The 26,334-nt window shown below is 34.7% G+C and overlaps 3 protein-coding genes across 5 annotated transcripts; 2 read left to right on the top strand and 1 right to left on the bottom strand.

The window, feature by feature from the left end:
• The first annotated feature begins 7,807 nt into the window (after positions 1–7,807).
• LOC114724482 (protein IQ-DOMAIN 14-like) lies at positions 7,808–10,216 on the top strand. The gene is made up of 5 exons (XM_028910836.1): positions 7,808–7,873; positions 8,009–8,293; positions 8,424–8,654; positions 9,090–9,233; positions 9,356–10,216. Exons 1-5 carry the CDS (start codon positions 7,808–7,810, stop codon positions 9,890–9,892), a joined length of 1,263 nt encoding a protein of 420 aa, XP_028766669.1. The 3' UTR covers positions 9,893–10,216.
• A 144-nt stretch (positions 10,217–10,360) lies between these two features.
• On the bottom strand, positions 10,361–15,871 carry LOC114724496 (DNA repair protein recA homolog 2, mitochondrial). 2 transcript variants are annotated; one of them, XM_028910850.1, is made up of 9 exons: positions 15,606–15,870; positions 14,925–14,949; positions 14,750–14,810; positions 14,206–14,423; positions 13,158–13,245; positions 12,578–12,750; positions 11,356–11,502; positions 11,114–11,248; positions 10,361–10,877 (listed from the first exon to the last, which is right to left on the bottom strand). In XM_028910850.1, the coding sequence occupies exons 3-9, from the start codon at positions 14,781–14,783 to the stop codon at positions 10,602–10,604; spliced, it is 1,071 nt and encodes a 356-aa protein (XP_028766683.1). In that variant the 5' UTR covers positions 14,784–14,810; positions 14,925–14,949; positions 15,606–15,870; the 3' UTR covers positions 10,361–10,601. The 2 variants fall into 2 exon arrangements, with proteins under 2 accessions (XP_028766683.1, XP_028766682.1); XM_028910849.1 differs by lacking the exon at positions 14,925–14,949 and having other exon boundaries at positions 15,606–15,871.
• Positions 15,872–16,736: 865 nt separating this feature from the next.
• On the top strand, positions 16,737–19,466 carry LOC114724461 (protein FATTY ACID EXPORT 1, chloroplastic). 2 transcript variants are annotated; one of them, XM_028910815.1, is made up of 6 exons: positions 16,737–16,958; positions 17,508–17,744; positions 18,459–18,626; positions 18,741–18,787; positions 18,871–18,911; positions 19,054–19,466. In XM_028910815.1, the coding sequence occupies exons 1-6, from the start codon at positions 16,937–16,939 to the stop codon at positions 19,145–19,147; spliced, it is 609 nt and encodes a 202-aa protein (XP_028766648.1). In that variant the 5' UTR covers positions 16,737–16,936; the 3' UTR covers positions 19,148–19,466. The 2 variants fall into 2 exon arrangements, with proteins under 2 accessions (XP_028766648.1, XP_028766647.1); XM_028910814.1 differs by having other exon boundaries at positions 16,738–16,958; positions 17,501–17,744.
• The last annotated feature ends 6,868 nt before the right edge of the window (positions 19,467–26,334 follow it).

The raw sequence follows: 26,334 nt of genomic DNA, 5'->3' as shown, positions 1-26,334 counted from the left end.
AATTTTATCAAGTCGTTTATATTTCCACGACTTTATTTAATAATAATTATTACTAATATATATATAATCTAACAAATGACATGAATATTTAAATATAATTTTCACTTAATAATTATTATCATAATTTAAAATTTTAAAAATCATATAAAGTACAAATAATCAATAAAAGACGTCATATATTAAATAGTGGGAAAAAAAAAGATAATACTACTGAAACTCATTATCAAATGTAATACTACCTCCGGTCCTTAATAAAAGATCCCGTTTGATTTTTATGTTGGCCGTAAATATAGGACCCTAATCCACTTTGTCTCTCATATTTATTCTTTTTTTTTCAAGGTAGTCCTTCTAATAATTGTAATTCTAGCCAATACGCTTAATTAGTAAGGATATTTTAGGAAAGACAACATCTATTTATTACAATTGACTTACTTAACTTATTTTCTTAATCTTTTCAAATTAGTCAACCAGCTTTTATATTTAGAACCGGAGGTAGTAACATAAGTAAGAAAGCAGAATATTTGATCAAGGTTATGCATAAAGAATAATATGTAAATATCAAACTTAAGTGAATAATATCTGAGTGAGGCAGGCATGTCTGAAAGAAGGTAGACATGTAGATACAGAAATTCTCAATGCCGAAGCTTTATACAGATTTTCTTAATACGAAAATACCCCCTCGTCACTTATATTCAACGTGCCTCAGAAATCAGAATTAAAATCATGACTGACTGGGAGTTTAGGAAAATTATAAAACACATGTTGGATTAAATCAAAAAAGCACTTTCACAAAATACTAACCCATCTTATATAGTTAGGAAGTGCTTGGAAAGCCAGAAGACACTTGTAAAAAGTATTTTACGTAAATCAAATAAAACTCTGTTTACATGTTTATCTTGTATGTTGTAAAATTTATTTTAAATTTTACCTGAACACTTTCTAAATAGTTTCATAACAATCAATTTTTTTTAACTCACAATGCATCGCATGCTCTATATGGACTCCTGCCGCTTTTCTAATAAAAAAAGAAAAGAAAAAGAAGAGAAAAGCACTCGGGGGCATATGATGCACTAATGATAGGGTGGGTTTAATAAGGTGATGAAAACATGGCCGTCGTTTTGTTTAACAAAAATATCGCAATCATGTTATCTTCCTCATATTTCATGACCAGTTGTTGTCGTTTTGCATGTGGGCTTTTCCTACAAACTTTGATGACGGACAGAAACGTTTCATCTTCCGCATGGATTATTAAAATATTTAATTTTAGTCTCATTATGTGCTGGGGAAGGGGACAAAATCATCAATATATATACGCGCGCGCGCACTACACATAACATTAAAATCATCACCACTGTATGATTTACTTCTCAAACTTCATGCCACGTATAGGATGGCCCACCCCAGTTTCAATGGAGAAGGATACATATTTTTCTGATTTTTAAATCCGCGGGCATATCCATAATAATATCTCTTATCATTAATCAACTTCTTCAAGAAGTATTGACCAAAAAAAAAAAACTTCTTCAAGAAGTACACGAGGAGTTCATATTATTCACGGTAACAACGGGCAGTGGTTCTCTCCGGACTTGCTCCTCTCCAGTTCTCCTCCGGGCCCGCTAAGATACACCGATCTCTTTTCTTTTTTCTGTCTGTTTATTGATAACATATTTTTTCCACATCGCATCATATTTAAAATATTCTGCATCTTTATTTTTAAAATTTCAAATAGAAGACTGAGCAATAAAAATTCTTTATAGAAACGAGTCCGATCTCTCTTTTTTTTTTTCCAAAAAAGAAATCATCATCTATATATATATATATATATATGTATATAAAGGCATGGAGTGTATGCTTGTGATGTGAACACGTGTACTTGGATATGAATTTTCAAAAAAATATTTGACACGTGATTGAATCGGAATGAATATGAAAACAAGCTAATTGTGGACGTACGGGACAGAGGAACAAGAAGGGAGTGAATGAAGGGGCGACCCTCGCGTTGACTGCGTGCGGTGGGAAAGACCAGATCTATTCACAAGTACACCTCAACTTGGTTAAAGCTGGAGGGATTTGGTGGGTGTCGGCCTTGCTGATGTGGAAGCATCCGAAGTTTATATATTACTTACCTTATTTATAAATAATAAATAAAATTTTATAATTAAAACTGGAGATAATATTAAATACGATCTATAGTACAAGTATATTACAGACTAGATTTTACATTTAAACTCAAAGGAGATAGCTTGGTCAAAAAAAAACTCAAAGGAGATAGTATAATAATTCCCAACTTTGCATGAAAATTAAATATAAATACATTTTTATCTACCACAGAAATTGGATCTTTATTTTATATTAATTTTTATAAGATCTTCCATTGTGTTTATAGTACATTGACTTTTTTTTATAAAAAATGTATAGGTTTTTTTGTTAGGTACAATACTTTCTTACTAAAAACAATCTTTCTTGAAATATTATTAAGCATTAAATATAGTCATCTGGATTTAAATTTTAACTCTTTCAACTAAGGCTCTGTTTGGATAGCACCCCAAACCATGGTTTGGGGAAAATGCTACCCAAACAGCCTCTCCAAAAACCAAAACCATGGTTTTGGGTCAAAACCATGGTTTTGACTCCAAAACCATAGTTTTGGAAAAAGCAAAATTTTTTGCTTTTGGAGAAAAAAGGGAGAGTGTGAGGGCCTATATAATATGTATCTTGTTATTTTTTTATAAACATATTTTTTTATAAATATATTTAATCTTATATTTTATAAATATATATAGACATTAATTATTTATTAATTATATTATCTTATGTATTATTAATTATGTTGATAAAAAACATATTATTAACAATTTTATTTCTTCAAATTAAAATATATCATAAAATCTATTTTTTCTGTAATTATCATATTAACTTATGTCTTTTTTTTAGTAATTTGTATATATAAAAAGTGCTTCTGATAACAACTATCCAAACACTCTCACTTCTTAGAATCACTTTTTTACAAAATCTATTCTTCACAGAATCTATTTTTTCCAGAATCTATTCTCCAGAATCACTTTTCCAAACCACGGTTTGGTTTCATACAAACACACCCTAAATCCATGATAAGAAGGTTAGAATGAGATTCAGGGGGCAAGTGAAAAATGTGGGTTCCGCGGCCTGACAAGGCCTCCACTAATGCTGCCTGCTTCTCAAAGTTGAAACAGCTCGTCAAACACACAATGACTTGACTGCTCACCCGACCTATCCCCTCCCTCAAATGCATAACGCAACTCTCTTCAATGCTTTGCCAATCAAATGACATCTCATTAACATGCTCCCCTACTGTTTAGTTTTGGCGTAAGCACCGACCACGTAAGATTATAAGTAAACTTCAAGGCAGTGAAAAATGTTGTCAAATTTGATTATTTAAATTTAAATTTCAGCCATCATTGTATACAGAATTAATGAAATTTAATTCTCAAGGGATCTCGAACTTATAAAATTATATATACCACAAACATACATGATGAATTTTGATTATTTTTTTTAAAAAATGAATTGATTTAACTTTTTTTTTTGGTACCAAAAAGTTTAGGTGAGTTGGGTCTTGAGAGTTCACTAGAGTCAGGGTATGCCTCCAAACTCAGAGAATGCTTATAGAGACACTTATAGATCCCCAGCAATAAGGTTCTCACATTAGCAGAGAGATTTGAACTCATAATTTTGTGAGTTATGAACTAACTTCTTATCAACTGGATTAATTCTCGTTAATATTAATTTAACATTTTGCAAACTGATAAAAGAAAAAACTGAGAAAGAAATGGCCTGGCCCGGTAGGGGTTTGGCCCATTGTCCCCCACTCCCCAAAAATAAAAGTTGGAACCAGGCATGAAAATCTAGCGCTTGCTAAACGCTATTTGAAGGATATAAAACATAAAAGCAAGCATACCGATACTCTAATTATTAATACTAACTCTTGTCTTTAAAATAAGAACTCATTTAATTTTTATTTTGATTCTAAATATAAGACTCTAATTCATTTTGTCTTTTATATTTATCTATTTTTTCTCAAAATAGTCCTTGTAATAATAATAGTTGTAACTAATACATTTGATTACTAAAGATATTTTAAAAAAGACAATAACTATTTATTATAAATAATTAACTTAACTAATTTATTTAATCTATTCAAATTAGTAAACTAGCTCTTATATTCAGGACTAGAGGAGTACTACTACCTTCGGTCCTTAATATAAGACCTCGTTGACTTTTATTTTAATCTTAAATATAAGATCCAAATCTACTTTGTCTCTCATATTTATGTATTTTTTTTTCAAAAAAATACTTCTAATAATAATAGTTCTAGTCAATACACTTGATTAACAAGAAAATTTTAGGAAAGACAACACATATTTATTACAAATAACTAACTTAACTTATTTCCTCAATCTTTTCAAATTAGTCAACTAACTTTTATAATTAAGACCAGAGATAGTACAAAGAATATAGAAATTTATATTGTTGGCAAGTTAGTAAATAGCTCCATTCATTTTAAATTTAATAAAAATGGGGCACAAAATATGAATACTAAAAGGAGAGGAGGAGCTCCATAGTTATTACACAGTTTTACCCTTTAATTTCTTATCACAACCATCACAAAAATATAAAATGAAGTTTTAATTGCCAAAAATTCTTGGATCTAGTGATGCCAACCCCCTGGGAGGGAGGCCACAGCATCAAACACGCGTTGAGCGTGTTTGCATGTTGATATAGGCCCTGTTGGCAGTGTTAAAAATCTCCTATAAACATGTTTTACGGAAATCGAAATAAAACTTTTCTTATATACTTACCTCGTATTCTGTAAATCACTATTGAAAAGTAGCTTATAAACTACTTATAAACTGTTCTAAACAGGCTCATAATCTTCATTTGACCCTTATAAAAAATGATGTTTTTAATTAAAAACATGCATATGTGTGAATGTATAGTACTAACTTAGGTCCTAATTATAAGATCTTGTTTGTAATTTACAAACGAAATCTTATAATTAAGACCGAAAATAGTATATTAATATTAAAACTATTAAGTTAGTCATTAGTGATGCCAATTGTCTTCTGAGCTTCCCCGGGAGATTTTTTTTAAAATGAAAATAACAAGATATAAGAATTTATAAAAATTAAAAAAATTAATAATGACATTTGGAATGAGTTAGCAAATAATGTGATTTATTATAAATTTTGTATTATATATATATATTTATATATATCTCGATAATGATAGGCGATAGCGATGGCCTACTGTGAAAGTAGGTTATTTCCCCTTAACATGATAATATTAATGAAGGCAACAGGAACATTGAACAAGACCCGAAGCTGCGCCCCATAATATCAACTTGAAAAAGAGAAAAGAACGATCTTTCAAACACGAACTTTTTTAAAAAAAAAAAAATTGGTCTTTTAAAAATAAATTTACATAACTAATTAATAGTCCTGAATCAAATTTCTCTATAATGGAATTGTTTTGCCGGGCTTCTACAATGACGTCCAGAAATCAAGAGAAAACTATGACGATTGAAAAGAAAAAAAACGCATGAGAAAATTCAAATATTAATCAACGATTGTGTGAGCTTTAATTTATATTATATGTCAATTAATCAAGCAAGTGCTTTTGATTTGCTTAACATAGAAATTATTCTAATGGAATAAAATGATTGATAGATTAAAAAGGAATGCATTACACGAGAAAATCAAGTCTACTTTGATTAAATTATCCTTAAGCAAAGGATCATTATACCATAATCTAATGATCTGCTCTTAATTATTACATCAGGCTCGAGAGCAAAAGGCATGCAAAACAAGTGTTTTTCATTTGGATCAACATGAAGCTAAGAAGATTGTAAATGCGTGTTAAACTAGTATATTTAGGTAGTAAAGATACAACTTAGACAGAGTTCAATGAACATCACTAAATTATAGCCTACCTAGTCACCGAAGTTACTAGAAATGAGGATTTCTGGATTAAGAAAAGTCATGGAAAAGTGCTTTTCTTTCCCTCCATATGTATGGTTTTATCATTTTAATGAAAAGAACATGCGTGTTTGAGACAGATCAGCAATTTTTAGTAGGTATAAAGCAAAGTTCTTTGGACCATATACACAATCCCATAATCAATATCTCGACGGGTCATAGAGACAGCACATGAAAGCTACTTTTCTGTTTTTGCTTTGTTAATTAAGCAACTCATGCAAAAGAAAAAGATTCTAATAAAATTCTGTGCATTGATATGTGACTTTTCTTACCCTTGTTCTGTTGTTGGACCACACTAGGAAGGCTCGCGCTTATTATATATATTCATGGCCATGGACCACTATTGAATGGCTCGACCTTGTGAGAAGTCACAAACGTGATCACATCAAGTACCTTGGAGGGACACTGGGACCAGATTTCAGATAACGATTAACCTACCAAGAACCAAAAAGAGACAGATAAAGATAGAACCTCTTCTAACTCTGAGCATTTCAATGCTCTGTTTCAGGCCTAAAATATTCTTTTTGATATTTGTGAGGCTTGCAAAACATACAGATAATATAGCAAATATGCTGATCTTGGTCCCCTCCAGCAGTAAATTTAGTAATTTATAGTTTCAAGGTTAAGTTTATGCCACGGGAGTTCTGATATTTATAAACAATGATTTAGGTAAAACTGTAATGTCTTTGCATTTCATGGGTCACTTCGACATCCTATAATGTCTCAAACTTCACACGAGGAAATATATTCCTTGCGCTGGTCAATTCGAGTGGAAAATGCATACTTGTACAGAGGAACAAGTGCTACACATCCTTGACCAAAAGAGCCCCAACTTTTGGCATCCCTCAAAGAGTTAAATTCACATGGTAATAATTCAATAGTGAGAGAGGCTAGCTCAACACGAATACGGCTTGGCAAAACAAAATAATATGCTACAATGGAAGTATGGAACAATAAAAAAGAAAATATTCTCAAGTGGGGAAGTTGTATATTTTACTAAGTTTGATGAAAGCAGACATTTGAAAAGGACCCAAGAAGTTGTAAAATTGACGGTTGTGGGGGAGAGAGAGAAGAGGGACCCCATGAAGTTGAATGAACTTGCTATAAAGTCACCATTCATCTAAACCTAACTGCATAGGCCACATCATTTGGAATAGTCATCGATCGGCTTGCCTTTCCCAATGCAGTTCCTGGCTTCTTGCATTCTCGCATTTTGAGCACACTAATGTTCCTCTACGTGATAACAGAGATAATGATAGGAAGTCAATGGTATTTTTCCACATCCATATGAGAGAAACTCATTTGGAATTTTCAGGAAATATCTAGCTAGCATAGATGGATTTGAGGGCTTGCTGTATGATGGGAGTAAGGATTTCTGATTTTCTTATGTTTTCATTTATTTCAGTCTTTGTTTTGCATCACCATGCTGCTCCATGAAGCATTGACCATTAATCAACTTATCCTTTCATTCGTGCAATTTGTTTGATTTAATGCCTCAGTAGTTCAGGTTACTAAATATAAAGTTGTGATTTTTCTTTTGGCACTTGATGTTGTAGGATAGCTTTATGTTTGACAAATTGGTGAACATCTAGATGAGCAATTAAAGCAGAATAAAGATAAGCCAAACATCTTAATTACCACTTAGCAATTATAAAGTCTTGTCTATCGAGTATCTGAATTTTTTTCTTGGCTTTGGCCCCTGCTGATTCTTCAATATCAAATGTAGGAAGTGAATGAGGAATAGATAATGGTGTAAGAGGAAGAAGTTGGTTTATATGATGTCATAGCTTTCCATGGCAAAGTGGAAGTGCTGGTTCGGATGGGTGCAAAGGCTCTTCACTCCTGAGTCAAAAGCCAAAGTAAGACAAGTCCTGGAACCTTTTAATACAGCAAGAAGCATGCATCTTATAGTACCTGTTTTGTTGGTGCGTGTGTCCATAGATATATACACACATACACACGTATGTATGTATTCTAATCTGTAATCTCATCAGAAGCCGAAGAAATGGGGATGGAGTCTTCGAAGGTTTAAGCTCAGACAATGTCCTACAATTACAGCACCAAATAGAGCACTTACTAAAGCAAAAGAAGAGCAGAGAAAGCATGCTTTGACAGCGGCTATTGCAACAGCAGCTGCTGCAGAAGCTGCTCTTGCTGCCGCTCATGCTGCTGCTGAGGTTGTCAGGCTAACTGGTTCTTCCCGTTCCTATTCTTATCTATCCAATGGCAATCGGAACTTGGCTGCCACTAAAATTCAAAGCGCATACCGTGGACATCTTGTAAGCTTCCTCACAACTCAGCTTTAAATTGAAAATGTGAAGTTAGCTCTACTTGGTTTCATTGAAAATGTGAAGTTAGCTCTATGCATAATTTCACCTTAAGTAACTTGAATTCGAAGTTGGAAATTAGGCTAGAAAAGCATTAAGAGCATTGAAGGGAGTTGTGAGACTTCAAGCTATAGTTCGTGGTCAAGCTGTGAGGCGTCAAATGTTCTGTACTTTGAAGCATTTGCCTTCAGGTGCAAGAGAGACGGTAGAAATATATGAAAGAAACAGTCATACTGCAGAAAAAAGCAACAAGAATGACAAGAGCAATCAGTTTCCAAGGCAGAAAAAGAAGTTGGAAGAGAAGGAGATTAAGGTAGGCATATGAAACTGTTTTTCAGTGAATATGGGCAATTAAATTAGGTATGGAAGAGTGCAATCCAAAAAGTTTCAGTCATTCATTTGTCGATATAGAATAATTTCTAGTACAGTTGATTTACCATACATTTATAGACCAAACTGATCACTGATAACACGTTAGATCACTTGTGAGTCAAGCGTATTTCTGACATGTTTGTATGTCCAACTAGAGAGCAAAAATTTAATAAAACACTGGTTTGAATGATTTCTAAAATTTTGTCCTCATACTGATTCAACTTACTAACTCCATGTTTAGTGAAATTCCCTCACCCAGGCGCTCAGCTTCAGAACTCCTTTCTAGGACTAGGTCCCATGTCTGAATAATTTTGACACCATAAATCAATAAATCAAATCTACATTGATATGACAAATCCCTTATTCTAATCCACAGGAGAAATTCTATCCTGATTGCCATGGTCAATTGACTTGGGATTGCAGCTTGCATTCAAAAGAAGACATAGAAGCCATATGGTTGAGAAAACAAGAGGCCACTATCAGAAGAGAACGCATGAAACAGTATTCCTTCTCACACAGGGTAATGTCATTTGACTTCATCTTACTTATGGCTCAGTTTGGTTATTTCTGAGTCTTCTATTTCATGACAGTGATTCAGAATCATCATATCTCTGAGAATTTCCATGTAATTATCTTTTGTAGGAGAGAAAAAATTCCCACATGACAGAAGAATATGGGCCCCCTAAGGAATTTGGAAGAGAGAGCTGCCGTACTCTAGGACAATGGCTGCAGGAAGAAACACGTAACAGGGATGCCTCTCATAAACCAGATCTTCTCTCAAACCTTATCACAACAGACTTGCATGGTCCAACACAAGTCTCACTGAAGAGCGCGAAAAGAGAAGAGTCACAGGAAGGATTGATTTCACAAATTTCACTGCCAAGGAAATCATTTTCTCACGTAAAGAAAGTGTCACTTGCAGATGACAGTTCCGTGCCAAATTCTCCAGTTTTCCCCACTTACATGGCTGCGACGGAATCTGCCAGGGCAAAGGCAAGATCGATAAGCACACCAAGGCAAAGAACAGAGTTTCTGGAATTATGCCCCAATCAGAGTGAGCCTCACAAGGAGGGTATTTCTCTTTGGTCTTCTCGTTATGGTGCGCCTGCCAGCACCAATAGAAACAATGAGGTTTTTTGGCAGAGCTGTCAGAGTGCTGATCACCATCATTATCATTAGAATGTGTTGAGAACCTGTGTTGCTGAAATCGTCAGAAGGATGCGGAGGCAAACTTGCAAGGTTTGATTCATGCTTGGCTGTGTCACTGGTATACCAGAGATTGAGAGGGGCATTGCCGAACCTTCAACTTGCTCACATTCTGATCTGATGACATCTTCACAAATGTATATGCCTTTTTTCTTTTTGGGCTGTCTTGAATTTTCTCATTCTGGTTTTTCGAAGAATTCTTACAGGTTTTGGGGATTGGCAATGTTATTACTGGGTACATATTACATGTCAAAATTGGTTTTCGGATTTGATCCTTCTTTTTGTACCATTGCATTGTTAGTTTGGTTTCCAGTGTTTCTTTGAAAAGTTTGCGGCAAATAATCTGCTCTAAAATTACGGATTGTAATGAAGCAACTAGAATCGAAATATTCCATCGTACCTATTTTGAAAATCTTAATTCAAATAAATGGAAAGTGGGACTATTGATAGCTGTACATCTATAGATTCCAGACCATGATTCAATTCAAGTGTCCAATTTAATCAGTTAGCTTGCAGCAGTTCTTGTCATTACACAGTACACCCCTATAACTTAGAAATGCTCTTCTGATCCTGTATTTGATGAGGGATGCCCATCGAGGGCAACACTGAGTACATTTGCTAAGGTCAAGGATCGGAGCCGAGTATGGCAACAAGTCATCCATTTGAAAGTGAATCATACCCTTTAAAACAAAACTCGCCTCAAGTCCGCGACCAATCTATCAAGAATCCCATCATTTTCAGCCAAATAACGTTCAGCTGCAAGTTTACTGTCAAAAGCCAATCCTTCGATAACGTAGCTGTCTCCTTGCTTCACAATCGCTCCATGCTCAGAAGCCAACTCTAAGACCTCAGTTTCAAGGCAAAATCCTCTTCCAAATTTGATTCCCAATTCAGCCTTTTTCATTGCAGGTGCCAGTTTATTTTTTACCACCTGCACGCAGACTGCAAGACCCTCAGGCTGAAGAAGTCAAGAGGGAGAAGAAAACAATCAAAACAAGTATCTTGATGAGTCGAGGAGAAACATAATTAGTGCCATTCAGTATAGTCCTGGAAAAAGCAAAAGAAAACAAAGGAGTTTTGGGGAAGAGAATTCCCTTTTTACTAATACCATGGATAGTAATAGTGATTCAGTTGGCAGAAACGACAACTCTTGGGCAATCCCAGTTTAAAATCAAAGACGCCAACAGAAATTACCTGATCCTCATTTTTCAACAACCCCATTCTTGAAAGTCTCAAGCGTACAGCTGCATAGAATCCTAAGGCATTTCCACCACAAGTAACCTCTTCAACAGGCCCATATGCCTGACCTGATGTTGGACTTAATCTAACCTGTATGTGAAAGAACTGAACTGTAAATCCATATAATGTTTCATAGACATAATTTACCATATATTCAGACCACCACATGCACGCTGCACAAAAGATTTGTCTATGACCTGATTAATGAAAATGATAAGAGTTCGAGAGTGAGATAGTGAATAATGAATTTTCCGTAGTGCTTGAGTCATTAATTGCTTCAGAAAATCTCGTTTACAGCCAACTCCTAATTGATCAAGTTCACGTTTTGGGACCAGGGCAGCAACCTGAAATGATAAAAACTTCTTAGTGAAGTGGGAAAAAATAAATGTCAAGGATACAAACACCATATCTATTATCCTCAAACCGACTGATCCACTCAATGAGCTCAATTGAGCATCTATTAAGCTCCTGAACTCACAGCGTGTTAAAAGTATGAGTTTCTGAGTTGCAAATGGGACTGAATGCAGAATAAAATAAAATTCTTGACAGTTTGGAGTCAAGGGTCTGGTCCTGATCATAACACAGAATGATACCAGTTTTTCCTTCCTTTTTTTTTTTGGGGGGGGGGGGTCGTCGCAGAATGCACACCTAGTTCTGTAGTATGTTTGTATTCAAAAATCAGGATACAGGTAATCATGAGATTTAAATAACAGATTTAGAGACCTTAAAACTAGAGCATTAAGAATTAATTATTTGAAGGGATGATACAGCCAGTGTTGATCAGAATAAACTAGGACACAGATTCAAACATATTACGTTAAGATCTGAGTAGCTCAACACCAGGTAAGTTATCATCATGTTAGATGGGCTGCATGCGTAACAGTGGGGGAAAACAAATTCTCAAATGCATGAGCATGAGAAAATTCATACAGGAGACCTAAGGGGGCAAGAACGAAATCAAAGATAAAATGGTTGAAAGCAATGTATGGTGAATAGCTTGAGTAAGCATGAAGAACAGTATTGCCCATTACTATGAAGGAATGTATGAATGAAATGTAACTATTTGGAATGACAGTCCGTTACTATGCAGTTAAGCAAACTTCTATAAGGCTGTTATCTTAACAGCCAGATACCGCTTTTAAGCCTAATGAGAGACTAACAGACTGTAAACAGAGGGGGTTTGCAAAAATTTTACCAAGATCAGGATTTCAAATCAAAAGGAGCAATTAATTGAGGTCTGGCAAGAGCTTTCTTCTCCATTTTATAAAATGGCATAGGCGGTTAGGCCAAGCTTCTCAAAGTTCAGAATTCAACACTCAACCACCCTGGTATAGAATAAAAGCAGCATCATCTGAAGCCACTCCACTCTTCCAAATCCTCAGACGATACAGAGGTTCACACTGAAAATTAATCACTTACACTGTCAATCACAATCACATCCACAGCTCCACTTTTCGTCAATGTATCCACCATGCTCAACAAGTTTTCAGCACAATCGGGATGTGAGACAAGAAGGTTTTCAGTATTTACACCAATTGATTCTACAAGTGAAAGGTCCAATGCATTTTCTACGTCAAGATATGCACAATATCCTGCCAACAGAACAAATTGAAGCACATTAAATAATGAAAGAATACAGTATGCACGCCAACATGATTCCAACAGACACAGGAAAACAAGAGAATTAACCATCTCATGTGTCAGTTGACGAGCTGAAAATCAAAACGTCATTTATTTTTCTTACTAGTGTAAGATTTGAACACAAGTTTACAATTCCTCAGCTGAAAAATGGCATTAGATACTCAAATGGGATAAGTCAAACATTTTCAGTATTCAAGTATCTGTAACAGAGTAGTTTCATACAGATGACAATTGTAGTTATTACTTAAGAACAATTTAACAGGTTAAACTTCATCCCAAGCAAGGGGGAAAAAAAAGCTGAATTCTTCTACATGAAAAGGATTTAGCAAAAATGAAGATAAGCATGGCCAGCAGGTACCTCCAAGCTTCTGAGCTTCTTTTACAACTTGAAGTGCAAGTGTTGTCTTGCCAGCTGCTTCTCGTCCATAAATTTCCACAACTCTACCCTGAATTTTTCAAAAGGATTTTTGCTAAGGGAACTCATATACTGATAGAAATTTAGACTTTAGCTAGCTCCAGTTAAATGAATCAACTTCTACCATCTGAAGGAAGTTGACTATTCAAAAACCAGACTATTAATAGTTGCTTTAGCCATGAAGTTGTAACCGCCAAGAACTACACTATCACTAGTTATTAGAAGACCTATTTTCACATCATGAATTGAATCTTATTTTAAGATATGTTAAGAAACTGACAAAGTAGCTTTAAAGTAGGTAAAACAGGATACAGAAACATCAGCATGACCATCACTATATAAATTCCGCGCATTTAACCAGCATGCAAGGCTGCAGTATGGCAGTCCTTTGCATGGATTAAAAATAGTAGTTAGAAGACAATGACCACAAACAAAAAACAGACATCTTAGAAATTGTTGAAAACAAAAAGGTTCAAGTCACACAATTCAGGAGAAAAAAAATTATGCCCAAAATTTATATATTGTGTAAAAGAATCTGTTCTTAGCTTTATGTCTCCGACTTTCAGATGGACAATTGAGTGATATTGTGTGCGTGTGTGTGGGGTGGGGCGTTTGAAAAACAGCAGCAAAGAAAGGCCAACATAAATCTCCAACACCCCTTCTCCAAATAAATCAACAACATTTGGCTGTATGCCAATATCCGTAATTTTTTGGGCAGCCAAACTCAACCTTAAGAAAATTTCTGAGATTTTAAAGACCAAATTACAGCTAGAAAGCATTTTAAGGCCTGCTGCAGAGCCATGAAGGCCAATAAATGCAGAGCGTTGGCCATCTTACCCTCAAAGGCATAGCAAGTATATGTGCTATGCCACTTATGTCACCCATCAGCATCCTGCAAACATGTGATCCATATTCTAAAAGCCATGAATGTGTGACACATTCATACACCGGGTATTTGCCCGATTGATAATTGTGCTAGTTTTATAATCACCTTTGGTAACCCTCCAACTCCAAGAGCTAGGTCCAGCTTCAGGGAGCCTGTAGAAACCACAGGTGCATGACGTGTACGAAAAAACTTCTGCAAAGATAACATTGACTCTCTGGTAAACTCATTAGCAAGTTGTGAAACAGCTAAGCGTAGTGCAGAATCTTTCTCAGTTGCCTTCAGATCCTCATGAATCTGGTCGCATTCTAAATCCGAAGCTTCAACTGAAAATAGGAAAACAGAAGATTGAAAAATCTCGTCTAAGTCAATTTAAATATGAAAACATCAAAAGGTTTTGTATGATTCAGTTAAACAGAGGCATAATGAAGCTACCAGTTAGAACAAACAAAGATATCCGGTAATTTTTCCAAATCATATATGATTTGAAACAACAAGAACTTGTACTCTCGTAGAGTGAAGAGACAAAAACAATAACTGGGTGTGTCATATCCATAACAATAGGCACATGTGCATCCGTGCAGGAGTCCTTACCAACAATATATGTATAACATGGATAAAAAGGCAAAAACAGAGAAAGGGGAGATAATACCTACGGAAGAAAGAGAGCAGGTTTTCATGCCCATCCTGGTTATTGCATCTCTACCTCCATTCTGAGAGAAACCACAATCCAAATAAAACAAAAGACATCTCAATTGGTGACCAATGTAAACAAAACATAATAAATGAATTTGTGCAAATAAACAATAATAAGAAAATTAGCACAAGCAATAATTCTCCAATCTCCACTGCCATCATAAAACACAATTAAAAACCAAACATGGATTAATAGGGGCCGTACTCACATTGTTGTCATGCTGTCATTTAATCCAATCAAACAAGAAAGTAAACACTGAAACAACCAAAACGATCAAAGAATTCATGGAGTTAAGATTCTAACACAGGACATCCAATTTACGAAGTTAACAAGCATAATATGTCCAAATATTAAAAAAACCGGAGTAATACAAGTAAATAAAGTCATAAAGGTGGACATGCAACATGGGCAAGCAAAGAAACATAAAACTCCTATTGAAAACCGTCAAATTCCTATATGACAACGAAACATGGAATGCACTGTGAATAAAGGAAGTTTTTTACAATGAGGGGAAAAAAACAGCTGATCTAGACAATTTATTGAAGCGAGAAGACTGGGAAAAAGAAACCACAGGAGCTTCAGGAAGAAAATGAAGGAAAGTGACTATCTGTAGAGACAAAAATAATGAAAAAGAAGGAAAGATATATAAGTAGATACATAAATAGCCATCTATCGGTCGACTGAATATAAGAACACACACAAGAAGGCGCCACAACCAAAAGAAAACCAAAGAGTATGCTGCAACCTTCACGAGTTTGAAAGTCAATAGTCTAGTTACAGAGGGAGAAAAAGAAACTATTTTGAGAAGAACCTGCCGTGAGATGCAGAAGAAAGAAGAGCAGAGAGGTCTTGCTAAAGTGTTGAGACGAGTCAAGAATGACATTTTAATTGTCAGTGCTTCCGGCACCACCCTTACGGCGCCGTGCTTCCAACGGTTTACCCAGTTAAGCTGTAGTGAACAGGGTTCCGACTGTGCAGAGTAAGGCGCCGAAGAATGGCAGGTTTGAGGGTGTTGGGCAAGCCCTACACATCAGGTGACCGGGACTAGGCAGTCGTAGAGCAGGAACGAGTCGCTCGTAAGTGGGAAAAGAGACCTCTCGGGGAACTTTGGCGGGGTTCCTTGCAGCCATATTATATTAACAGACAGGGACGAATCATTTTTAGTTTTTTACCAGTCATAAAAAATTGCTAATTAATATTTAATTCTCATATATTTGCTGTGACTTGATTTTATCTTTTTTTTGCCAACGAATTAATTTCATATGCCTGATTCAATGAGCATACAAACACACCATATAATAGTAATTCGTTAGTTAATATATAAAATTAGTTTAACATTTAATTTTATTTTAAATATAAGATTCTAATTTATTTTGTTTCAGTTTGATATTTAATTTTATTTTAAATATAAGATACTAATTTATTTTGTCTATTATATTTATCTATTGTTTTAAAGTGGTCTTTATTATAGTTGTATATGTTAAATGTTTTATAAAATAATAATTGATTGGTAAGGGTATTCTAAAAAAAAAGATATATTTATTACAAATAACTAATTTATATAAATTTATTTTTCTTATCTTATTTTCTTACAGCAGAAATACTTCCTCCGACTCAAAATATAAGCTAAATTTTATTTATTTAAGTTTATTAATAAAATAATTAAAATTAATTTAAAACAATAAATATGTAAGGTATATATTTATTTTTTCTAATATATTTTTATTAATAAAGATAATAAGTAAAAAATATAATAAATAAATTAAAAATATATATATTGGGGTAAAATTAAAAAAAAACTTATTAAATATCTGGATAAAACTAAATATTATCTTAGAAAAAAAATCAATCTTTTTTAAAAGGTTTAGCTTATATTTGAATAGGAAGTACTATTTCTTAAATTGCAACTCGTACATCAGGGAACGGAAGCACGCTTCCATTTTTATTGTTAAAAATTTTTTTCGACTCGTTCATTTGGAGATCTGCAATGGCCGCTGGGCAATAAATTCCGTAGCGTGGCCGCAAACGAGACCGAGCCTTGATCTTGAATCCTGACGACACCGCGATGGCTGCTGCAATCTCTCAGCTTTCGTGCTTCCCCGCCATTGATCGCAGCCTGCAGTTGCGAAAACGTTCACTTCAATGTTCACCACTTTGCTCAAAGGTACATCCCACTTCGCAGTTTCGGTTCTCAGTTTTCTTGAATTTCGTCGTTAAGGTCTTCTTTCATTGAAACGACGGAAAATAATTGAAGTTTTATAAAAGTTTGAACTTTGTTGTTTGTAGGCGAGTTTGGAATTAGTTGAATTTTAGTTGAGTTGGTCGCGTGAATGATTCCGAAGTCGAAGAATGTAAATAAAAATGATTGAGATGGACCATTTTGTTCCTGCAATTGGTTTTCTTAATTTCTTGCTTTTGCTCATGGCTGCACTGAACGAACATGCTCGACTGTTTGTACATGTAACTCTGATGAGATTGCTGAAGAGAGTATTAGAAATTTGCGTAAACATGATGTGTGTGTGTGTGTGAATGATTCGGTGACATGCACACTTGCTTACAGGCTTATCTTTGAAACTAGAAGATAGAAAGTGTAGTTTTATTCGTGAGATTGCAATTTACATGAACAAGCTTGCAAAGTGAACTATTTTTGTTAAATGCAAGTTTTCCAGAGCAATTATTTGATCCTGATTCTAATATCTGGTATAGTTATCAGTTGCTATGAGTCTCGAGGGGCATGGCACAGATGCTACTGGTTCTGATGCCAAAAATTCACTTAGATATACATCTGATATTCCGAAATTGCATGTCGAAGAGAAGCAAGAGTCATACTCAACTTTAGAAAAGCAGGATGCTGGGAAAAAAGGGTTTGGAGAGGCAAAGCAGGATCAAGATGCCGATCTGCAGAAAAAGACTGCAAAGATTCATGATTTTTGTTTAGGCATCCCCTTTGGTAAGTGTTCCTTGGTTGATTATTTGCACGTCAAGTGATTTAGGTTATTAGTAGCTTAATGATTTGATTTGTGCCTTTAGTTGTCTATTATTACAAATGGACAAAAGAATGTTTATGTGCTGGGTGTTTCTTTGATTCCCTTAGAACTGAAGCAGACAAATTGACTTCTTTTTTTTTTTTTGGGGTCATGAACACCGCTCTGAATTAATATATTTGTTTGGGCACATGGCTTCCCCCTTTTTTGCCCCCTTTTTTTTAACTTAGTCAGATCACTAAATAATTTAAAGCAGTCTTTAAATAATGTGCTCATTATTGGCTATTTAATATTTAATTCAGGTTGATAGTAGATGTCGAGTTTTAGGAATTATTGCAAGACCCTTGGAAACTGAAGGAAATAGCTTGACTTAGATCATTCTGGAAAGAAAATGATCTCACTTTATGTTCTAAGGTTGTTAAGTGAGAAATCTTGGAAAGTTTGATTGATTCAATGTGTTGATTTATCTTAAGAATGTGTTAATGAAGGGTCAGAGTGTTGTTTTAAAGAAGATGGACTATTAGCACTTAATACTCTGAAGTAATTTAAGATGGAATTTCTTATTCAACAGGGTGTTGAATTTTTATTGGTGCATCATTAATGTGAACATGTAACATATTACCCTATTGCCTTTATTAAACAAAGATGTGATGCCTTATCTGATCCGTTTCCTGTTGCAGGTGGGTTTGTGCTTAGTGGGGGAATTATTGGGTTTCTTTTGTCACGGAGTACTGCAACACTGAGCAACGGTGTTCTCTTTGGAGGGGCTTTACTGTTCCTCAGTACCTTTAGCTTAAAGGTCTGGAGGCAAGGAAAATCTAGTTTACCATTTATTCTAGGACAAGCAGGTATATGATGTCATTGTGTTAGAGCACCCTAACTTGGGGTAAATCAGGAAAAAACATTCTTGCTTGTTAAGTTTGTTACAATGTCATCTCACCTCTTGTTGCTGAATTTTGCAGCGTTGTCAGGGGTTCTTATCTGGAAAAATTTTCAGGCCTACTCATTGGTAATGCATCTATCTATTTCGACAAAAACAGCTTTCATCTTTTGGCCAGTATCATTTTACACTATTATTTATTTTCAATCCAGGCAAAGAAATTATTTCCAACTGGCTTCATCGCTATTATAAGGTACTGGCACCACTTGACTTCCAAGTTCCAACCTTACTTATTTTGTTTTCATCGTTTGAAATTGTCAGTAGTTTATCATGCCTTCTGGTTAGCAGGCACTGATTTTGACTCCTGTTTACTGGATGAATTTTTTTGTTTTCAGTTCTGCGATGCTGTGCTTCTATTTGTATGTGCTTCTCTCTGGAGGAAACCCGCCACCTAAGAAGTTGAAGTCGACTGCCAGCATGGCGTCATGATAAGAAAATCAATGTTATAGAAGGCCTTTAATTACTGGTAGATATGATTTCTTGTTCTGCGGAGTCAAAAGTTAAGCTAATGGGATTCAAGTCACTTCCAAGGCTGGGTTATTGAAGAGGTAATTATATGATATTGCTTTGAAATCCAAGCCATGAAGTGTTCTTTGTACTGCGTACTGCGAGTTATGGTGAACTGGCTTATTTGTAATTGTAGCTATTTAGTATCGATATTAACTTGTTAAGTTAGATTTTGGAACGAACATCTAGACAATAAATAAAATTCTTGATACATGGGTTGCGTTTAAAGGCCTTTCTGGAAGTCATCTGTCAGCATAGCATCATCATAAGAAAACCTAGGTTATACAAACCTATAGTTACTGTTAGAAACCGTTATTTGTGCTGCTCTGAATTGAAGTGAGCCAGTGAGGTTAAGATAATGTGGTTCTAGTCACTTGCAAGAGCGGATTAGCAAAGAGGTAAATGGCTTGATTATTGCTTCAGAATCACGTCGTCAAGTGTGCTCTATTTCGTGAAGAATGATGAAAAGACTCATATGTATGTGTAAGTTGTAACTATGAGTACGTAGACTGACTGCATAAATTTATATTTTGGAGTGAAGATATGGACCAAGAAGGGGAATGCTTGATATATGGGATGCTTTTGGAGACCAATCTTGAAGTCCTAATTTGTTTTGCCTCTGCCATTGAGATGATGTCTAGTTCTATCCTCTCAGTTGATCAAACCCTTGATCCCTGACCAGTGGGAAACTTGGCTGATGTCTAAGATGGAGTTGCAATAAACATACTCTGTTTGCCAGAGGAGTTCATATATTCTGACATATCGTAACTAAGCACAGAGAGGCCAGAATATGGTTTCTTTTATTCCCTCTTTTCCTCTTTTGGTTTCATATTTTTATTTCACTTCAATTTGGGCAGTGAAAACTTCGAATCAGAGGAGGACTTGGATGTGGCGTGTTTTTTTTTGAACATCCATTGGGTTTCTCGGTGGTTTTTATTTTTTTTTAATAAAAGTGAATTTCACAGGAAGGATTCTGGGCCTGTTATTATAAGTGGTGTTTGGATAGTTTCAAAAGTACTTTTTAAAATATTTTTTCTTAAATCGAAACAAGTTCTTTTATATATTTATTTCATATATTATAAAAATACTTTTAAAAGCATAGCTGAATAACTTGTAGTCAAATAGCATATCTGAGTCCTAATGCAGTGTAGAAATTCGCATGCCTGAATAGCTAAGAGGTGGAGGAATTGAACGCTCCGATTCGATGAATGGCATTTTAAAATTCAGAGCTGAGCGGCTAGTTGGATCGGTTAGTTTGGTGACTGGTCACCCGCATGGTTCGAGCGATCTCTGAAGGTCGGGTAGGGAGCACGTGGTTTCAAGTTTAACCAGCTCTCTTTTTTTCTTTCTTTTTGGGGGTGAATCGATCAACTTTTTATTTAAAGGAGAAAAATGTAAATAACTAGGGGCCTGTTTGGGATAACATTAAAAAATACTTATAAATACAGTTTATGTCAATTAAAACAAAATTTCTCTTATATATAAATTACGATCAGAAAATTATTTATAAGTTATTTCAAATCGGTCTTAAAATTTTGGAATTTTGGGTCCTCCTGTGAGTTGTGGGCTTTGCATGTACCGAGTCACGTAAACCCAGACTTATAACTTCGGCCCGAAAACATAAAAGCGAAAAAGACAAAATAAGACCTTCAACGACCTTATGTGCATCAAATCCGGATTAATGTTAATGGGGAGACTGAAAAAGTAGTGATGTGGCATGAGGGAAGCAATGGGAGGTGGAGGAGTGAGAGTTAAAAAAATCTTGATCAGTTTTCGCACTTCTATCATTGGGTCTTTTCCCCACTGTTAATAAGTCATGCCACGTTACAGCAGAAAAAGTGCCTAATTATAAATTAAAAAATAAAATAAAAATGCATGAAAATTTGAGAAAAAGTGAGGAGGCTTGGAAATTTAGCGGGTAGCCAAGTTGACGCATTGATAAAATATCAATAGATAACAAATGAATGGCGGAAAACTTGAAATAAGTTTCAACTTAATGCCCAAACGTGGCACATTTTGATAGGCATGGTCAGTATAATAGCGATGTCTCCCAAATTAGTACTACCTCCGTCCTAATTATAAGATCCTGTTTGACTTTTATTTTGATCCTAAATATAAGACTCCAATCCACTTTGTCTCTCATATTTATCCACTTTTTCCAATATAGTCCTTCTAACAATGGTAGTTCTAACCAATACACTTGATTAGTAAGGATATTTTAGGAAAGACAATACATATTCATGACAAATAACTAACTTAACTAAATTCATTAATCTTCCCAAATTAGTCAACTAGGTCTTATAATTAGGACTTGAGGTAGTACATATTGATTGGGTCTGATGTGAATTACAATTCAAAAATATCAGTTACTATTTCTCAGTCTTGAATCGTGAAGGGGAAAGACTGAAGAAGGTGAGGTTCCTAATTGAAGCATAACCTTCTAAGGTGGGAAACAATAATCATTCATCACAATAATGAATTATTGTATACAACTTTATGTAAATGCTATGATTTGTGCCTTTGTGGTGAGTCAACTACGGAATTGATCGCCCTCCAATTCCAGTACCAACCTGAGATCCTCTCTTTCCCCGTACGAGGATTCGAGAGAATCTTTTTTTTTTTTTTTGGGAGTCTCCTTTAATTTTATAATTAAAGATACACCGCCAAGATGATGATGATGATGATGATTATGAGGGTTAATATTATTATTAGTTTTTATACCGAGCCTACTAATTAGTTTTAAATTGTTGGTTTTGATCTCTGTAACTTCATACTTTTTTAATCTATACTTAATGAATGATACCTATACTTTTAACTAGTATTGGTTTTAGCCCCCATACTTAAACTCAGACAAAGTGAAATCAATAATACTACCTCCGGTCCTTAATATAAGACCCTATTTGACTTTTATTTTGATCATAAATACTCCTCCGGTCCTTATTATAAGACCCAATCCATTTTGTCTCTTATATTTATGCATTTTTTTCCAAGATAATCCTTCTAATAATGATAGTTTTAGCCAATATACTTAATTAGCAAGGATATTTTAGGAATGACAACACTTATTTATTATAAATAACCAACTTAACTTACTTCCTTAATTTCCTCAAATAAGTCAATTGGGTCTTATAATTAGGACCGGAGGAGTATAAGATCCCAATCCACTTTGTCTCTCATATTTATATTTTTTTTCAAAGTAACATTTCTAACAATAATATTTCTAGTCAATACACCTGATTAGCAAAGATATTTTAAGAAAAACAACACCTATTTAGGACAAATAACTAACTCAACTTACTTCTTTAATCTCCTCAAATTAGTCAACTAGTTTTTATAATTAGGACCGGAAGTAATATAAAAGTAGCTGACAAAAATCAAAATCGGATCAAATGGTGAATCTGCTCCAAATAAGGGTTTGCCGAAACGCGTCCTTCACTGAAATGAACCAGACGTGGCGCTCATAGCGGAATTGTTGTTGTCGCTGGTCGCAGCCACATTATAAACGAGACGTGGCTGATCACGAGGACCCATATATCAATGAACAAGTACATCACACACACACACATATGTAAACATATGTGTGTGTAGCAGACGCAGCAGTATAATTGATACTCATGCATGCACAGTTAACATGCAGTATATGTATACGTACAATAGCACGTTAATTGCGCGCGCGTGTATATATATGTGTGGTGTGGTATAATATGAGATTTGTGTGAAGTAAGGTATAGTCGTTTTCACATGTGCTGAGGACAAGACTGAGTTGAGGCCTCACTCCAGAAAGTGATTGACAGAGCACTATCTTTTAAACAGCTAATTAAGTGCTTGAGGCGTGCTTTAATAAATTTGGTCACACACACACACACGCACATTTTGTGTGTCGGGTCTTGCATGTTGTCAAAGATTATTATGCTTTATTTCGCAATCGTCGTATCTCTGTGTGTGTGTGTGTGTGTTTTGTGCTTATAAGCAGGAGAAGTGGGGACCAAGTACCCCAGGTGTCTGCATTGGAGGACTTGACAGATGATATGTGTCTCGTGCTTTGCAGCTTCAAGTCCTTGTTCTGGGATATATCTCATCGTCATAAACCCTTTGAAAAGACTTCAATTAATGAAGTTTGATATTTTTTTAGGCCCAAAAATAGTCCTTCTAAGACGCCTTTAATTCACTTGAAAGCTCAACACCACAGCCATTTGTTCCGCCAATCTTTACACTAACAAACACAGCCCACAAAGAGAGATCGAGAGGTGGTTTCGTTTAATTCAATTAGTAGATAATTTGTAAGAACTCAGTACGAAGAGCCGGGTCGATTATAATAAAATGATCTTTAATATAAGAGTTAATTAACTAATTTAAATAAATTAAGAGAGTTTGTTAAGTTAGTTATTTATACTACTAATAACTAGATGTTATTTTTCCCAGAATACCTTTGTTAATCATGTACATTAGTTAAAACTATGTATCATTTGATAAAATCTTTAATATATGCTATAAACATTACTTTGAAAAAAATAAATAAATATAAGAGATAAAATGAATTAAAATCTTATATTTAAAATCAAATTAATAGTTAAATTACACTAGCGATGGAGATAGTATCATAATCCACATGCTATCTTATCCCCTTCAACTTAATGTACGACATATGCAGCCCTAGCTAGCTTGCTTGTCTCCGATATGGATCATTTTCCTCAGCTCCCATGTGTGACCACTATGTATTGTTCACTCCTTGCACTTCATCAATTATTGCATATACATATTCACCTGTAACAGATCGATGCGATATCCTGATATGGAACAGGAAACACACACACACACACATAGCGTCTTCGTTTTTCCTAGTACATACACATACAGTGTCGGGATATACAAGATGAACGAACATATGAAGCTAGCTAGCGTAGAAGAAGACAAGTAATAACATGTTGAATGAATATATGGAACAAGAAACATATATACATAGCTTCTTCTTTTTTCTTAGTACATATATATACAGTGTCATGATATATAATATGAATGAATATATGAAGCTAGCTAGCCAGCGTAGAAGAAGACAATGCAAGTAATAACTTTAACATGTGGAAATGCAAAAGGACATAGGTGAAGAAAGTAATTAGCAGAGGGAGTGTTTGCATGCGTAGGATAAAAAAATCAAGAAGTGGGAAGGGGTGGGTGGTTGTCCTTAGAGAAACGTACAAAAATGAGAAGATGCAAAGAGCACTCAGAAAAGAAGAGTGGCCAATGAGAGATAAGTAGGTTAACAACTCTCCTCCTGCCAATGCTTGAAGACAGAACCCACTGAAATGAAAAAGTAGAAAGAAATGTCTCTTCGGCTTCCCCAACATGTATAAATTAAAGAGACATGATTTAACAGACATGGGAAACAAGATTAGGTTACCCAGCCAGTGCTGGAAATCCATTTTACGATGATGCCACCCCACCTGGCACCCTCCTATTCATCATCATCTCCTGTCGTGTCCTCATTTCCTTCGTTCTCATTCATTCCACTTTTACATCTGCTCGATTTCTCCTAAGTAACAAGATTTATTACGATATTTATGTTGGAGAGTCCGATGAAAATCTATTCAAGCTTGTTTCCAGTTCAAATTATTTCTTATCGTGGTTTGAGATGATTCCTATTGAAAAAAAAATCTATATTTGTATTGAAACTAATTTTATTGATGGAAATCCCTTTTAATAAACAAATTAAAGTAGATTGAGGTATATATTTATATTATAGGGTTAAGATCCATCGAGCGTCCTGAAATATTTTTTTAAACGCATTCAATATCTCGAAGTATTTTTTAGATGCGTTTAATACTTTTAAGTATTATTTTTGCCTTGGTGCTAGATGCACCGAAAAAAATTTTGGGTGTTGGAACCACTTAAAGAAAAATACTTTGAGATGTTAGATGTACCTAAAAAGTTATTTCATAGTGTTAAGTACATTACAAAATACTTTAAGGTACTGGATGCATCCGAAAAAATACGTCGTAATGCTATAGGCATCTTAACCATATATTATATTTAAAACCGAAACAAATAATTCTTGCATGCAGAACTGGAAGGAGTATTATATTTTTTGATGTAATTTTGGCGCCAAACCATTTAACATAAAAAGGAGTAACATTATTCTACCCAACTTTACTTAAACAAAACAGAATGCAAGGTCTTGACATATAATGTGTTGGTCGGGCATGAAGTAGTAGCGTCCATGATAGATACTCAGCTTTATTCGGCCAAAAAAAAAAAAAGTTCTACTTTTCCATCTCCATGATTGTGACTCTACGTACATTGCTAGCTGTGCCAGCGAAAAAAATCAAAAGGGCAAACGAGTAGAATGATAAATCCAGCTCTTCATAATTAATTAATTAACCAATCGGTGTGGAAATTAAATATCCTTATAATAATCAGGCCCACGAGTTAATGTTTTAGTTTTGGGATTCAAGCCTTTGAATACACAGGTATCATTGGTTAGGGATGACCCTCAGGACTTGACTGATTATCCCAATCAACATAAAATAATCGTGTTTGAGACGTAAGACGACAAAAATGAATGATTTTCCTTAAAAAGAAGTGGGGGGCTGATTCCGCAACACAAGGAGAACAAACATATAATTATGTGAATTTAGCTCTTAATTGACTCTCTCTTATTGTATTATATAGTGTTTCTCTTATCATTCAAATGGGATTCAATGATGATGTTATCAATTTAGCCAGAGAAGCATTTGATGATTTATCCAACACAATTTCAATTTAAATTGCAATTAATATACTTGCATTCTAGTCCTCCTCTTGTAAGAAAAAATAAATATGATGTTCTATATACCAAGTAAATATATGTGTCAGTAAAGTGCAACAAATGGATATATATTATCTCAGACACAACGCTAGCTAACAGTAAAACCTAACGTTCAAGAAATTAATTAGGTATCCTTAACAATAACTAAAGGCTAATAATTACGTGCTGGCCATATCCCATAAGTATGTGTTTCAGATTTCTTTGCTTGCATGGCTTATACGACACAAAAAGGCATCCTATAATTGAGTTATCTCTTACACATCATTTTTGTTATATTCTATGTAACTTGATGAGGGAAAAAAGTATA

Source organism: Neltuma alba, unplaced genomic scaffold (assembly GCF_004799145.2).
Source record: "Neltuma alba isolate B1F8T4 unplaced genomic scaffold, ASM479914v2 tig00012190_pilon, whole genome shotgun sequence".
Lineage (NCBI taxonomy): Eukaryota > Viridiplantae > Streptophyta > Magnoliopsida > Fabales > Fabaceae > Neltuma > Neltuma alba.
Note: the sequence above shows the minus strand (reverse complement) of the source record. Positions and strands in the feature narration are given on the sequence as shown.